This window comes from Odontesthes bonariensis, chromosome 1 (genome assembly GCF_027942865.1).
Source record: "Odontesthes bonariensis isolate fOdoBon6 chromosome 1, fOdoBon6.hap1, whole genome shotgun sequence".
Classification (NCBI taxonomy): domain Eukaryota; kingdom Metazoa; phylum Chordata; class Actinopteri; order Atheriniformes; family Atherinopsidae; genus Odontesthes; species Odontesthes bonariensis.
This window is the reverse complement of record NC_134506.1, coordinates 18,614,087-18,628,457: the sequence shown is the minus strand read 5'-3', so window position 1 is coordinate 18,628,457 and position 14,371 is coordinate 18,614,087. Positions and strand designations below refer to the sequence as shown.

General features: G+C 40.0%; 1 protein-coding gene across 1 annotated transcript in view; it reads right to left on the bottom strand.

Annotated features, from left to right (window-relative positions):
* gpc5a (glypican 5a) overlaps positions 1-14,371 on the bottom strand; it is a 157,135-nt gene that overhangs the window by 51,100 nt on the left and 91,664 nt on the right. The window contains exon 8 of the mRNA XM_075450743.1: positions 4,016-4,178. Within this exon, the coding sequence (XP_075306858.1) occupies positions 4,016-4,178 (163 nt within the window). The remainder of the gene's footprint in view (positions 1-4,015; positions 4,179-14,371) is intronic.

The window sequence follows — 14,371 nt, the reverse complement described above, 5'->3', positions numbered from 1 at the left end:
ATCAACCATGGCTGATATAAGTACCATCATGTCCTTGTACCTGCTGTGGCAGTCCGAGATTCGTCTGAAACGCACACGCCGTCGTGTCTGGGTCAGTGACATCATCCGGTGGTGCATTCAGCTCGGATAATTTCACCGCCTTCTCCAGGAGTTGCGTCCGGATGACGGCCGCTTCCAGCGGTATTTCAGGCTCACCAGGACCCAGTTTGATGACCTGTTCGGGAGGATCGGTGCCGTGATCTCTCGGCAGGACACCAACTACAGGCGCTCCGCAGCTGAAATGGAGCTACGATCACCTGAAATCGGTGCCGTGATTTCAGGTTTATTTTTTTATTTTATTTATTTCATTTAGCCAGGGACCATGTGCAAAGTACATTAATTACAAAGTAAAGAGATGACCTGCACCAGATTGTAGTTTAGAAGCTAATTTCCATCTGCAGTCCCATCTGCATGTCACAGACACGACTCCATTTCAGCTGCGGAGCGCCTGTCCATCAGATTAGCTGTGGGCATGCCATACAAGGCTATGGGCGAGGCTTACGACCGAGTGACGAATCAAAGTTTCGCCTTCTCTCACGCGCTCATTTGTCTGTGTATCTAAGTGGGTTGACCCTTCAATGACCAGTGCAGCCCAAGTAGATCGAATTACACTTTGGCACGGCGCATACTCATATGACTTGTTGTGACCTACCACATTTTAAAATGAGTGACACAAAAGTGGTTTCCAGCAAAAGTTGGCCTTTAAACTTAACTGAATTCTGGTAGTTTTGTTTTTTGTTTGTTTGTTCTTTCCCAGTAACTGGTGTCTGGTATCATTTTTAAGTATCACCTCTTACAAGGGTTCAACAAGCAGAGCTGATACTAAAAGGTGATGTGAAAATCACTGACTGATCAGAGAGATTTGTAGCTATGATCGCTCTTGTTGGTTTAGATTCTCCGTCACCCAGGTCATAATAATCTCAAGAGTTTGAAGAAGGGAAACTAGATTTATAAGCCAAGACATCTAGACAAAACAACACAAACAGAGAGAAAAAGAAAGGAAGAACAGGTGCTAATGTATTGTCATGCCATATGTGGCAGGAGTGGCTGAAAAACTTATGAGGATATTTTCCAAAAACCAATATTCTGGTGCATTTTGAACCAAACACCCTGGTTCACAGAATCAGAAACTCATTCACCCCGACAAAGACAAAAACCGAGTGGTGTTGTGTGTGCGGGGAGTGCGCGCACCTCTATGTAGAAGAATGTAAACGACCACCAAACAAGCTCATGGCAGAACACGGGACCTTTTTGAGGACAGTAATGTTCCCATTTTGGACCGTTAGGACAGAGGCTTTGAGAGAGGAATCAAGGACGCTATCCATGTTGAACTGAAAAAAAACAACATCTTTGAACAAAGGAGGTGGTCACAGATGTCACCTACCCAGCACCTACAATGCAACTCTGGCACTCCTCTCTAATCACTTGTACAACCATTTACACTTTGAATCCTATGACCAAAATATGTTTGGTCAGGCACATAAACAACTCACAGTTGACAGTGATTTAAACGACCCACACAAAGGTCAGGTGAGTCTGTGACACGTGACCTTAGCCACACTGCCAGCGTGAACAGTCTTTAAAATACTGATAAGTCAAAACTTAGAAGTAATTAGAAATAAAGAAGCCTGTCGGATGAGAGATGAAACGTCTTCAAGAACCAAGTAAAAGAAGTCCAGCTGTCCTTTTTCAAGCTCTTAGCGTTGGGATCAAAGTTACTCATGCTGCACCATCAACACCATCTAAGTGGGAGTGAAAAACCCCTGCGTAGAGCTGCACATTTCCTTGTCGTCTGAAAAAGGAAGTTGTTTGCAAAGTCTGCACGGATTGAAGATATAGTTTCTAAACAGAGTACAGGTTTCATGCAGGGCTCTTCTCTCAGCTGACCTTGGCTCTGTTGCACACAGTTATGTTTAATGTGAAAAGATGTCCAACACTCGTAAACTTCCTAACTGCAAAGGCCGTACACACACACACGCGCGCACACACACACACAGATGTTTTGTGTCCTGGCTCTCTGTCAAGACACAGGAAAATGAGAAATGGACATCGTCCGACTCTCCCTACGTTTAGCATTCTGTTAAGAATTGATCTTGTCAAGCCTTGTAATCCTATGACAGGGTGGCTTTAGTGGAGCATTTAGAAGCTAAAAAAAAACCAACATAGACAACAGAGCTAAAAGAGAAACAAATAGACATTTGCCAGGAGGCCCGAAATTCAGTTTCAAATAATTATTAATTGTACTCTACATCAGCTACATGTAAAAAGGAAACTTGGTTACATATACTAAAATAGTGAGCATATTATGTGTTATAGCCACAATCTTTATTGTTTTATAAGAATAAAGATTAAATTGTGGTTTTTTTATAATGAAATGAATAAAAAGGATATAACATTAACTTACATATTCTATTGATCTGATGTCTGCCATCAGAGCGCGTTTAAAATGATTGCAAACAGCAATATCTGAGTTAACGTCGCGTCCATGTTTGGTTTTGCAAGTATCTTCAAGTGTAAGTACAGGTTGTGACATTAAGAACAGAATTTCCAACAAATATGGGATAATGACTCTGTAATAAAGTTGCCAACTGCAATTTTGACAGCCCAATCTAAAAAAAAAAACACACAATTAAGTATGTTGCACTCTTAATTTTACCACTTGCAATTACCAACTTTTGCTACAAGCAAAGCTGATAATAATTCCCTGAACACTTTCCTTATTTATCTTTAACCTTTATTCACTCCCACAAGTTAAAGGGGTGTTTTGATTAAATCTTCTTTGATAAAGAAAAATATCTGCTACACTTTTTACTCAAGAATAACCATCAAATTGATAATTCTTTATTTCTATAAAGGTGTGCAAAACTGTTTGCAAAAGAAAACTACGTGATTATGTTTTCTGCCATGTCTTTTACTTATAATCTTTGTATTTTTACAGACTCCACTTGGTACTGCAGAGCCAGACAACTGAAATGAAAAATACCTGAAACAAATATCTAAAACACTTCTGCAGCTAAAACTTGCTGAATCCTGTGGGGACTGACCAGAGGTCCATCCCTGAAGGGAATCCTCAGTGTTTGTGTGAGGGTCAGGCACCAGGAGACAGATGTTTAAAAGAGGTCACAACAGACAGCAGGTCATAAATACCAGAGACAGGCTGATCTGGCCTATGACAAGGAAAGGGCGGCTCAGCTGTAATGGCTGATAAATGTCAGAGCCTCCCGACAGCCTGAGATGAGCGATTGTTAAGCGGCTTCCCTGAGCCTGAGCTGCTGAAGGCTCAAGTAAGACTGACAAGCAGCAGAGGAAACATTTTCACAGATAGAATGGTGTGTTTGGATGACCCCGCTTCCTTGCAGTCGCCATAGGCAAAATGAGAGAGGTGATTAATCAGGTTGTTAGCATGTTTGATGGAGAGTAGAGAGAGGAGAGGAGGAATCCATGTGCTGAGAGTGGGAAAGGTAACAAAGTGAAGAGGAGAGCTCTGCTGCTGTGATTCATGGAGGGTTACTGAACCACGGAGGAGCAATAATTTTTCAAGTTACAGGCCTTGATTGCAATAATGTCCCCATAGCAACTATTATCTTTAATGACTATTATTATTGCTCTCGTAAAACGTCCTATTAAGATATAGTCTTACGCAACTGCTCTGTTGGATGACTTCACTGATCAAAAACTTGTTTTCCTTTTGAAATCTTGCAACTTTGAATAGGTAGATAGATAAAAGGCAGAATTTAACATTTGCATGGTAAATTATACATAGATATGTACATACATAAACAAATCATTTGCCTTGGTAGCCCATACAATACGTCACTCTTTTGATCTGATATGCTTGGCAAATAATAATTCTGTAAACTAATATATATGTCTGTGTGTTCTGTTTGGAGACCTGTTAACATCACATTTATTTGTCTGAAACCATGTAAACCAATTAGCTGACAGATTAATACAATAATAAAGAATTCAGACTTACGTTTAGAGACTCTGGAGCCTTTCCTTTTAACCTCGCCACCACCTGAACCCATACAACCGTCCTCATCATCACATTCGCCGCTGTAACGCCCCTCTGCATCTCCACTTCCTGTTTCAATCTGATCCAGGGACCCCAGTTTAGGGATGGACTTTCCCTGTAACAGCTAGTTGTGGATAGAGACACAGCAAAAACACATTTTAGGGGAAGATTTCACGTATTTTAGTTTAAGTAAATTGGTTTAAATCAATTTGTTTTGTGTTTATATGCTCAAGTTGACAGGCTTATTATATATGCTTAATATGTGTATCTCAGATTTATTCAATATTCACAGTAGAACATTGCACTGCATGAAAAGTGGGATTTTCGTCCCTGTAAACGCCCGAAAATCTCCCTAATTTTCGGCAGTTATAAGTATCTTTCATGACTGGGACAATATAAAATGTGTTTTCGAAACATTAAGAGAAAAAAAAGACAGGAAGACGCAAGAGAGCTGCTCATTATGTTGCCAATCAGCCGCTGTCGTCTTGTAATAAGAAGTGATGAATCTGCACGATGACTGCCCTGCAACTGGCATTATTAAAAGAACATTTCTGCCCTGAATTCTGCTACATCTAGATTTAATTGGGCTTTCTAAAAGAGATTCTAAAAGCATACAAAAAATAGTTCAAATTGCTTTTTTATAATGAATAAGAATAAGACGAGAATATCCACTTATGAACCAACAGTGAAGAATAGCAAGTATCCTGTAGACCCTCACCTATAAGTGAATCCAGCGCATGTGTTACACAACGTACATCCTTTACGGCCGCTGTGGCCTACAAGGCAGCTGCTCAACTTTCTGCTGTACTGCTGTGCTGCAGAATCTCAATCAAAGACTCTGTGAACTCGACACCAGGGGAAATGCACGTGCTAATTGGCTCATATAAATTCATGACACGCCATTGGAAACAAGAGAGAATGTTCTGTGTTGATCAAAAAGGTAGTGTCCATGGTAATTAGTAACTGCTGTGGTTCAGGGCATGAAGAGGAGAGTGTGTCAGGGTTGCTAGGACATATCTGAGCCTATAAAGTCTCTGCTGCTGAATGCTGACCGGTTAGATGATGGAGAGTTTGGGCACTCTCAGCTTCGCCTCTTTGTTGGTAATTAGTATGATTTTCCTTCCAATTATGGCAGCAATGTGAGCAAATGTTCCACACATTATCGAGAATAATGGGTGACTGCTTTGCCCGAGTGTAGTCTGGTTTGAGGGTTTGACTGAATGTCTGTGTTGAGCATGTCTTGAGCAGTGCTCAAGAGCTCAGTATGTAGAGTTCAAGGGCTGCCAACTCTGAAGCCATCTATAAAGGAAATAACATCCGGAAATTATTAGTTTGCATATAGGAAACACTTTGAGCTGGCAGATTCAACTCTTTACTATTTGCATGAAGTTGAAACAGTTGAGCTGTACTGTACTGTGAATAAGTGAGGAAAAAAAAAAAAGCTTTCGGTCGCACCTTGACAGATGAACTCAATCATGGACCTTTCAGTCAAATCTCAAGTCACAACTTTATTCTTTTGAAGCACTGGTGGGGTATGAGGCATACTCGAGTTTACCTGACCCCAGTTCTGCTCATGTAAAGCATTTAATCAAAAACAATTTCCACATACTGACTGGACTGAATGCAGATTTTCTGTAACCAGTTCACTCCTACAGATTGGTTTGTTATGCAATCACTTAAGATCAGAAGACTGACAATACACTGTGTTCATAATTATAAAGCTGAAACAGCAATCACAGCCTCCCAAATACATTTGAAGAAGATTGTCTTCCCTTACTGTGTAGTAAACCCACGTTTTAGGAAGGTCCACGAGGTCATTACTCAGTCATCCTTTTGCTGGTTGCCAGACAGTGAAGCGGAGCATTGTCCTGGATTTATCAGAGCCCTCTTGTATGCTGCATTCTTCTTCCTGTGCCTCTGGTTTAAAGCAAGTATGTTCCAAAAACTGGCTGCACATTCTGAAGTGAATTTTAAGTCTTTAAAGGGACATTATGTAATTTCTTCCCCCATCTAGTGGTGCAATTTTATTTTGCAAAGTTGAATGAATTTGCTCTCTAGCGCCTCACGTTTTCAAATGTGCGCTGCAACTTCTTGAACTACGGCAAGCGGAATGTGTCAAGATTCAAGAAGCTATAGCTTCCGACTCAAGGTCCATACAAACAAAAAGAAATCAAGACACACAGTACAAAGGATTACATAACACAAATACAACAACACTATAAATACAGATGACAGATAACATGTCAGATAACATAACATCTCCTTTGGTGTGCAAGCAATGCAATTAGTCATATTCCGGGAGTTACCGGAAGTGACGTCGACGCAGCGTTAGCATTAGCAGCATTAGCAATAGGAGCATTAGCAGCGGTAAATAAACTCCTGGTAAACTTACAAACTTTCTAATGCCTCGTTTTGTGAGTTAAGAGCCTATGTATACTACGGCAGAAGTTTGGTAACAATCAATGCATTATTAGTGGGATAATTTACGAGATAAAATCTATTTAGCTTTTTTTTTTTTTTTTTAAACTTTATTAGTAAATCAACAAAATAACAGTTTACAAATGTGAGCATAACGCCAAAAAGAAGATAGCCAGGGGGAGCATAGGAATAATAATAAAAAGAAGAAGATGATGCACTTACAAAAAGAAAGCTAATGAACACAAAGACATATGTGCCAAGGAATAAAATCTATTTAGCATTAGCGGCTGTAATAAGCCATTTGGCGGAAATGACGTCACAATGACGTCATTTCCGCTTGTAGGCCTGGTGGGGAAATCGCGATTCGAAGTGCTTTATGTCCCTCTCGGCACTTCGTCGTTTTTCATAGACCGGAAGGACATGGCAGCCTCCATAGAGCTTACCTGCTCTATGTAGATACAGACAAGTTATTCTTCACTCAGGAGGATAAGTGAGATTTTTGACAGAGATCACTTTACACCAATGAGGACTAACTTATGAATGAATATGCTGATTTGAGCTAATAAATGACTTAATTTATTACATAGTGTCCCTTTAAACTGAAACGGTCCAACTCGCTCATTCTTGATGACAGCAACTTAGACAATGCCTCTTCTTCACTCAGCTTGTGCTTGACTTAAAGTAGTTCTCTGTGTCCATTAGTGATCCAGCAGAGGTCCATCAATCTGCTCCATTAAGATTCACCATCATTCCATATGCCAGAAAAATCCATTTTCAGGTATTTGTTGTCCAAGTCTTGATGATTTAACTTGTGAATCTTGTTCAGAGGTGATAGTGTTTAGCCTTCTTTAACGTGTTTATTCTTCTTTAACTTGACCATGTCTCTGAGCACTTCACATCTTTCACTTCAAACACTTGAGGTAGGTTGAATGTCAAAGAAAAAGGGTTCATGACACTGTGCTGTAACTTCTTTATCAATTTAGTCTTTTGCAGTTAATTTGCACCTTTTACTGTTTTTCACAACCCTGGTGACTGCTCAAACGTTTGCCTGGTGGTAACTCTTCAGCAACTTAGTGTTAGAAGAGTGTTGCATTCGTCTGAAAGGGCTTGTGGCAATTTTATTACTACAATGATTGTTCTGTTTTGTTTTGTTTTTTGCATGAATGAGTTCAAACTACTTTTTTTTTTTTTTTTTTTAAAAGACAAACCTCAATCAATTTATTCAATTGTCAAATGTATTTGAAAAGTTCAGCTGCAAATGATAAAGTACAAATGTCCATAAATAATAGTGTGACCTTCACCTTTCTGTGTTTTTTCTTTGTGGTAATTAGCAGAAGACTTGATTTGCATCAAATAGTAGCAATTAATTAACCTAGTCTCATAAACTATAATTACATTTCACAGCCAACTCATTTGTTCTGAAGCTGTGGAACGATTCGTCATGTTTGACCGAACCTGTCACTCAGCAGGCTACTCCATTCTTCTGCTTGTCTGGGCCAGTGGAGTAGCTGCTCAGTGTTTGATTGTATTGAACAGTCACACTGCTCTTACTGACACACAATGAAGCATGCCTCAATTGCCTAACTGTGTTATTAGCCTCTCCTCTGCGAATGACATGGGGTTTTGTCTAGCACTGGCTAGAAGACCGGTACTTTGAAACCCTTTGAAAGAGCCAACTCTTTTAAAAATAACTATGAACACCCTTTTCTGCAATTGTATTCGCTGGTACAGTGTCATAAACTGAAATAATTGACAAACTTATTTGAAAAAAATAAAAGTAATGCAAAAGTTGCATTATTATGCAAAAAAGATTCTAAGTACTTATAACTGCCTCCTCTGGAAGATAGCACAGCTACCAAAAGTTATTTTTAAAAATGAATGCATATTCCTTCTCTTTATTAATAGAGACATATTATGAAAAAAAAAAAGTTGTCACGACTCAATAATAAAAAATAAAAATAAATTAAAACAGAGCTCTAGCGCTTTTAGGGGGAGCCAGCTGGGTGTGAAAATAGCTCATTCTGTGAGACATTCAGGGTTGCAGTGGATTTCCACATTACTGTCAACTCAGAGAACAAATATCCAGCTTGCTCATCTCCGTCTCCTCCCAACTTCAAGTTCAACTAATGTTGCATTCACTTTATCAGTGAAGTGGGTTAAAACTCTTTTGTTACTGGCTTTTGTATTGTTATTAACAGCAAAGTCTTATCAGCAGTTACATGTACACCATCAGCCATAACATTATGACTAACTGCCTAATATAGAGTGTGCTCTCCTCATCCTACCAAAGAAGCTCTGACCAGTCAAGGTGTGGTCAAAGAACATCTGAAGGTGTCCTGGAGTGTCTTGTACAGGGACCTAAGCAAAGGATCCTTTGGGCCCTGTTGTGGGGAGGGTCTGTGTGTATTGGGCTTGCTTCCCGGAAATGCTATCAGATTGCATCAGATTGGTAACTGGAGAATTTAAATGTCGGGGGAATACCTCAGGCTATTTGACATGCTTCTCAGCTATTCGAAAGCTGTTTTTTGCTAGGCTCAATGCAGTCCCTCTGTGGAAAGCTGCTTGTTAGGGGAGTGGTGTTGCAATATTACATGGCTATGGGGGGTGATTGATTTGCAGAAATATTTAGATAGTTGTCAAAGTGAAATCCATGTGAGTCCCAGGATGCAGGTTTTCCCAGCAGAACATTACATTTGACGAAGATGAGAAGTGTTGCTCACTTTAACTGTCAGTGGTCATAATGCTATGGCTGATCAGTGTAGTTATGTAAGATGTATAAGAAAGTTATGTAGGATATAAATAAGAGTTAAATAAAGAGAGAAAAAAAGCCTAAAATGGTTAACCAATATTTTTGTTTAATGCTTTAATACCAGACTATGAAATATGACTAAAAATTAGTGTGCTTTAAAGTTATCCCAGTTGGACATTGGAAATTCCAATTTGTTGGGGGAATACCTCAGTTATATATATATATATATATTTGACACACCTACTGTATATATATATATATATATGAATACACTCACCGGCCACTTTATCAGGTACACCTTCTAGTAAAAGGTTGAACGCACTTTTGCCTTCAGAACTGCCTTCATTTTTCGTGGCACACTTTCAACAAGGTGTTGGAAACATTCCTCAGAGATTTTGGTCCATACTGACATGATAGCATCACATAGTTGCTGCAGATTTGTCGGCTGCACATCTATGATGCGAATCTCCCTTTCCACCACATCCCAAAGGTGTTCTATTGGATTGAGATGTGGTGACTGTGGAGGCCACTGGAGTACATTGAACTCATTGTCATGTTCAAGAAACCAGTTTGAGATGATATAAGCTTTCTGACATGGTGCATTATCCTGCTGGCAGTAGCCATCAGAAGATGGGTACACTGTGGTCATAAAAGGGATGGACATGGTCAGCAACAATACCCAGGTAGGCTGCAGCATTTAAACGATGCTCAATTGGTACTAAGGGGCCCAAAGTATAACAAGAAAATATCCCCCACACCATTACACCACCACAAGCCTGAACCGTTGATACAAGGCAGGATGGATCCATGCCTTCATGTTGTTTACGCCAAATTCTGACCCCACCATTTGAATGTCGCAGCTGAAATCAAGACTCGTCAGACCAGACAAAATGTTTCCATTCTTCTATTGTCCAATTTTGGTGAGCCTGTGCGAATTGTAGTCTCAGTTTCCTGTTCTTAGCTGACAGGAGGGCACCCGGTGTGGTCTTCTGCTGCTTTAGCCCATCTTCTTCAAGGTTCAACGTCTTGTGCGTTCAGAAATGGTATTCTGCATTCCTTGGTTGTAACGAGTGCTTATTTGAGTTACTGTTGCCTTCCTATCATCTCGAACCAGTCTGCCCATTCTCCTCTGACCTACCACATCAACAAGGCATTTAAAAGTTAAAAGTTACCAAACATACCTAAAGTATTTCAGCCCTATCATGTAATTTTCAAATTAGCACAAATTAATTAATAGAAATGTATCAATGTATACATTTGTATAAAAGAAAAATAACTTTTTCTAAAGACTTTGTAGTCTGTTTATGTCATGTCCATGGGGTTTTCCCCGTGTCTTTTGTTATTTTGAGTTTTATCATGTGTTAGTTTATGTCACGTCTTTTCTAGCTCATGTTTAGTTTTAGTTTTCTAGTACAGGTCTTATATTTAGTTTGCCATTGTCTTCCCCACAGTTTCTGTTTGCTCATCCACCTTCATTCACTTCACCTGCAGTTTTCTCCTCAGCTGCACTCACTCACCAATCACCCTCCTCAGTATTTAGTTTCCAGGTTTCCCCATGCATTTTGTCAGATCCTTGCACCTTCATGACACCAAGCTAAGTTAAGTTCTCTCATCTATTGCCAAGTCATGTTCTTTGTTTTTTTTAGCCATGATTTCTTCACCACAGTCTTGTTTTGTCTTCCGTCTCAGCCACGCTTTTTGTTAACCTTGTTTGGGTTTTTTTAAAGGAGCCATGGCATGAAATTTTCACATTTTAAGGTTGTTTAACATTAATATGAGTTCCCCTAGCCTGCCTGCGGTCCCCCAGTGGCTAAAAATGACGATAGACCTAAACCATGCACTGGAAAATATTCTCCGCCTTTGGTAATGTGACCATGCAGGTGGCCTGATTGGGAAAGCTGCCTCATATGACGTAGCGCCTCATATGACGTTGAGGTTATTTCCCCCCAGAGCCCATATATGGCTATTCCAAAACTGCCTTTTCCCAGTTCATTGCTCTGTACACGGATGTAAAAAATCTGTTTAGAGCTCCTGCATCAGAACCTCTAAAGAGCCAGTGGACAGATTTTGTTTTTTCTGGGAAAGTGACGACAGAACCGAAGAGATTTGTGTATGTGTGCGCCAAACATTTCACCGACGAATGTTGCCAGAACTTGAACCAATACCGAGCTGGCCTTGCCGAACGTCTGAAAATTAACCCTGGATCAGTACCAACTCTCTTTGGCCCAACTACAGACCTCGGACAAGTAAGTAATTTAACGCTCTATAATTGTGTTGCTTTCCTGTATGTATAGTTACATGGCTTGTTACCACAAGTAAGTGTCTGTATCGTTAGCTATGCAGCTAATAGCATCAGGTATGCGTGTGTCATGTTAGCAAGCTCTTATCTCTACCAACTGGGCTGTTGGAGGTGTTTGCATGCCCATGAGATGGTTAGCTCGCTCATTTTAGACCAAAACCCCCTACTTCAAGCTTCCTGAAGAACAATGAATCCGCAAATTCAGTGCATTTCATCAGGATAATGATTCATTCATTTTTCCAGAGTCAAAACGGTCAGTCTGTCCGTGTCGTTAGCTCTGCAGCTAATAGCTCAGTCACTGTCGCTAATGTAACGGTAAATAGCATGAGGTATGCAAGTGGACACCTCATTTACTGTAACGCGAGTGTTGTGTACTTATTTGTTGTTTTGATAACCGTCCTGCTGTTGGTGTTATGGCGCGCACGATATCTGCCTTTCCCCTGATTGAAATGACCAGCGCTACATCCATCTTTGCAAACCAGAGCAATCGGATGAGAATGTCAAAATCCTCTCTCCTGCTTTCCCCTTCACGCACGCCTTTTTTGTCGTCTTGCTGTGTCTTGTGTAGCACTTGCTTGATGTTTGACTGTGTTAGGAAAGTTGTTCACTAACTAGTTCGTCATATTGTCAAAGTAAGCTCATTTCAACAGGTTTCGCTAGTTTTAGTCGCTAGCATCTTTGCCCCGCCTTTCTCCTCCTAAATTGCATTTAAAGCTGCAGACCCTAAACAGCTCATTCTGAGGATCCTAAGGAAAGCTCATTTTTGGGACTGGCTGTAGTTCTGCATCAAGGCAGAATTTTGGGGAAAAAAAACTCAGATACAGTATAAGGGGACCACTAAAGCCTATAAAAATATGTAAAAGCCTCCATTTATTATCATGCCATGGCACCTTTAAGTAAATCAGTTCTGAAGTCCGCATCCGTGTCCTTCTACGACTCGCACCTACCCCTCGTGACAGTTTAACTATTAAAAACTCAATGAGTTTTCAGTCCTTTACATAGCCAAACAAAATATTTTTTGCTACCAGCAAAATTAAATATAAATAAATGTTGCTTGTTTCAGGGCAATAAAAAAAATCAATGCAACACAACAGAAAACACCAGATAAATATAGGGCTTTTGGTTGATGTTATCCTGTTTACTAATACACCAATGGTAGTCAAAAAGCTGAATATCCATTGATACCAATCAGCCAGTATAATTGTGCTTCATAAGAAAGTGTAGTATTTGCCTCTGAAATGTACTGTTGTGGACTGGAGGATTGCAGAAGAATAAAATGGAGATGCTCAAGTAAAGTACAAGTACATAAAAATGGACTTGATTAAATATACTCAGTTGGGCTAACATTAACATATTAATGTTTTTTTTGTTTGTTTTTTTTAGTCTCAAAGTAATATTGAGCTTAAGTGCATCCTCAGAGTTGTATGGGTGAATGTATACTCTGAAGGGCAAATACTGACCAACAGCTTCCCTGGGGCTTTTTTTTAAAAGAAAGAAAAAGATTACTTCAGCTCTTGGTCTTTTGCTTTTCCACAGCGGTCTATGGTCCAGAGCAGATTAGGCAAATGAAGTCAGCTGAAGTGTGTCGCTCCTCTTCGACACTTCAGGCTAAATTTTTGGAGCAGCCATGCTGGTCACACAGCAGTCTACAAACTGCGCTTCAGCTGTATTAACATAAAAATCAGCTAAAATTACACTTTGCAACATATTGTGAGTGTTTCTGTTTATGCCTCAGATTGCAACCGCTGTGAAACAGTCAGATATTATTGTCTTTCTTTTCATAATCGTAAATCTCTGTCAGTCATTGTGGACCTCACTCGACCACTGCAGCTTGCAGACTTCACTCTGTCTTCTCAACAGATTCAATCAAGCATGAATTGTCTGAGTCTGAATGTGGATTTGCAAATAGTAATGACTATTGATTGCGGCACAACTAAAAGTTGTTCAAATAAACCTGAGATGTCTCAGACAGACAGGCAAGCCCCACCCCAAAGGTCCCAGGAAATGTTGAAAGTACTGCCTTCCTAACATGCCTTTTTTCCCACTTCCCTCCCAGGAAAAGGTTCATGTGGCTGAACTGCAGCTTAAGTGATGTTTGCTGTTTATACTCTATATTTGTGCCTTTCCTGTCTTTGGTAAGCTCCAGTCCAAACAGGCCTGGCCACATGATATATTCATTAACTATAGTCACTGTTGTTAATATCAAACACTTCCACATAATACCAGCTGCTTCCACCACCATTTTAGACATTTAGAACAAAGACTGCAGTTTGTGAGGTATCTCAAAAGCTTTGGCATGAGAACCAGGGCTTGGCTAAACATTCATCAGCTCAACATAAAGACTATACTCATCGCAGTATACAGCTGAATGCACAGAACTGGGAACAGCAGCAAAACACATTAAAGCCTCCATCAAAAAAATATACTGACCCACTGTAGCTGTATGATGACTTCATTATCCGCTGAATAAGGAAAGCCCAAAGCATAATCAAGGACACAGTCATCTAGCCCACACAATTTTCTCACTCCTGCCATCTGGAAAACACTACCGAAGCATTAAATCATGCACCACCCATTCCAGAGACAGCTTCTCCCCACAGATAGCCCGAATAATGAATATTACCAGCAAACATACAGATCTATGTACATGCACACGCACACACACAAACATTAAAACAGTGCCTCCAAAGAAAACATTTGCTTGTTATTGTGTATTTTCTGAAGTATCCCCTAATAATACAGTCTGTTGTCTTGCTTTTCTTTCTTTCTCACAGTTGAGAGTGCCACAGTGCAACACTAAAACACATTAAAACAGCTTCACCTGCTGGAGTTATAACAAATTGAAGCAAGT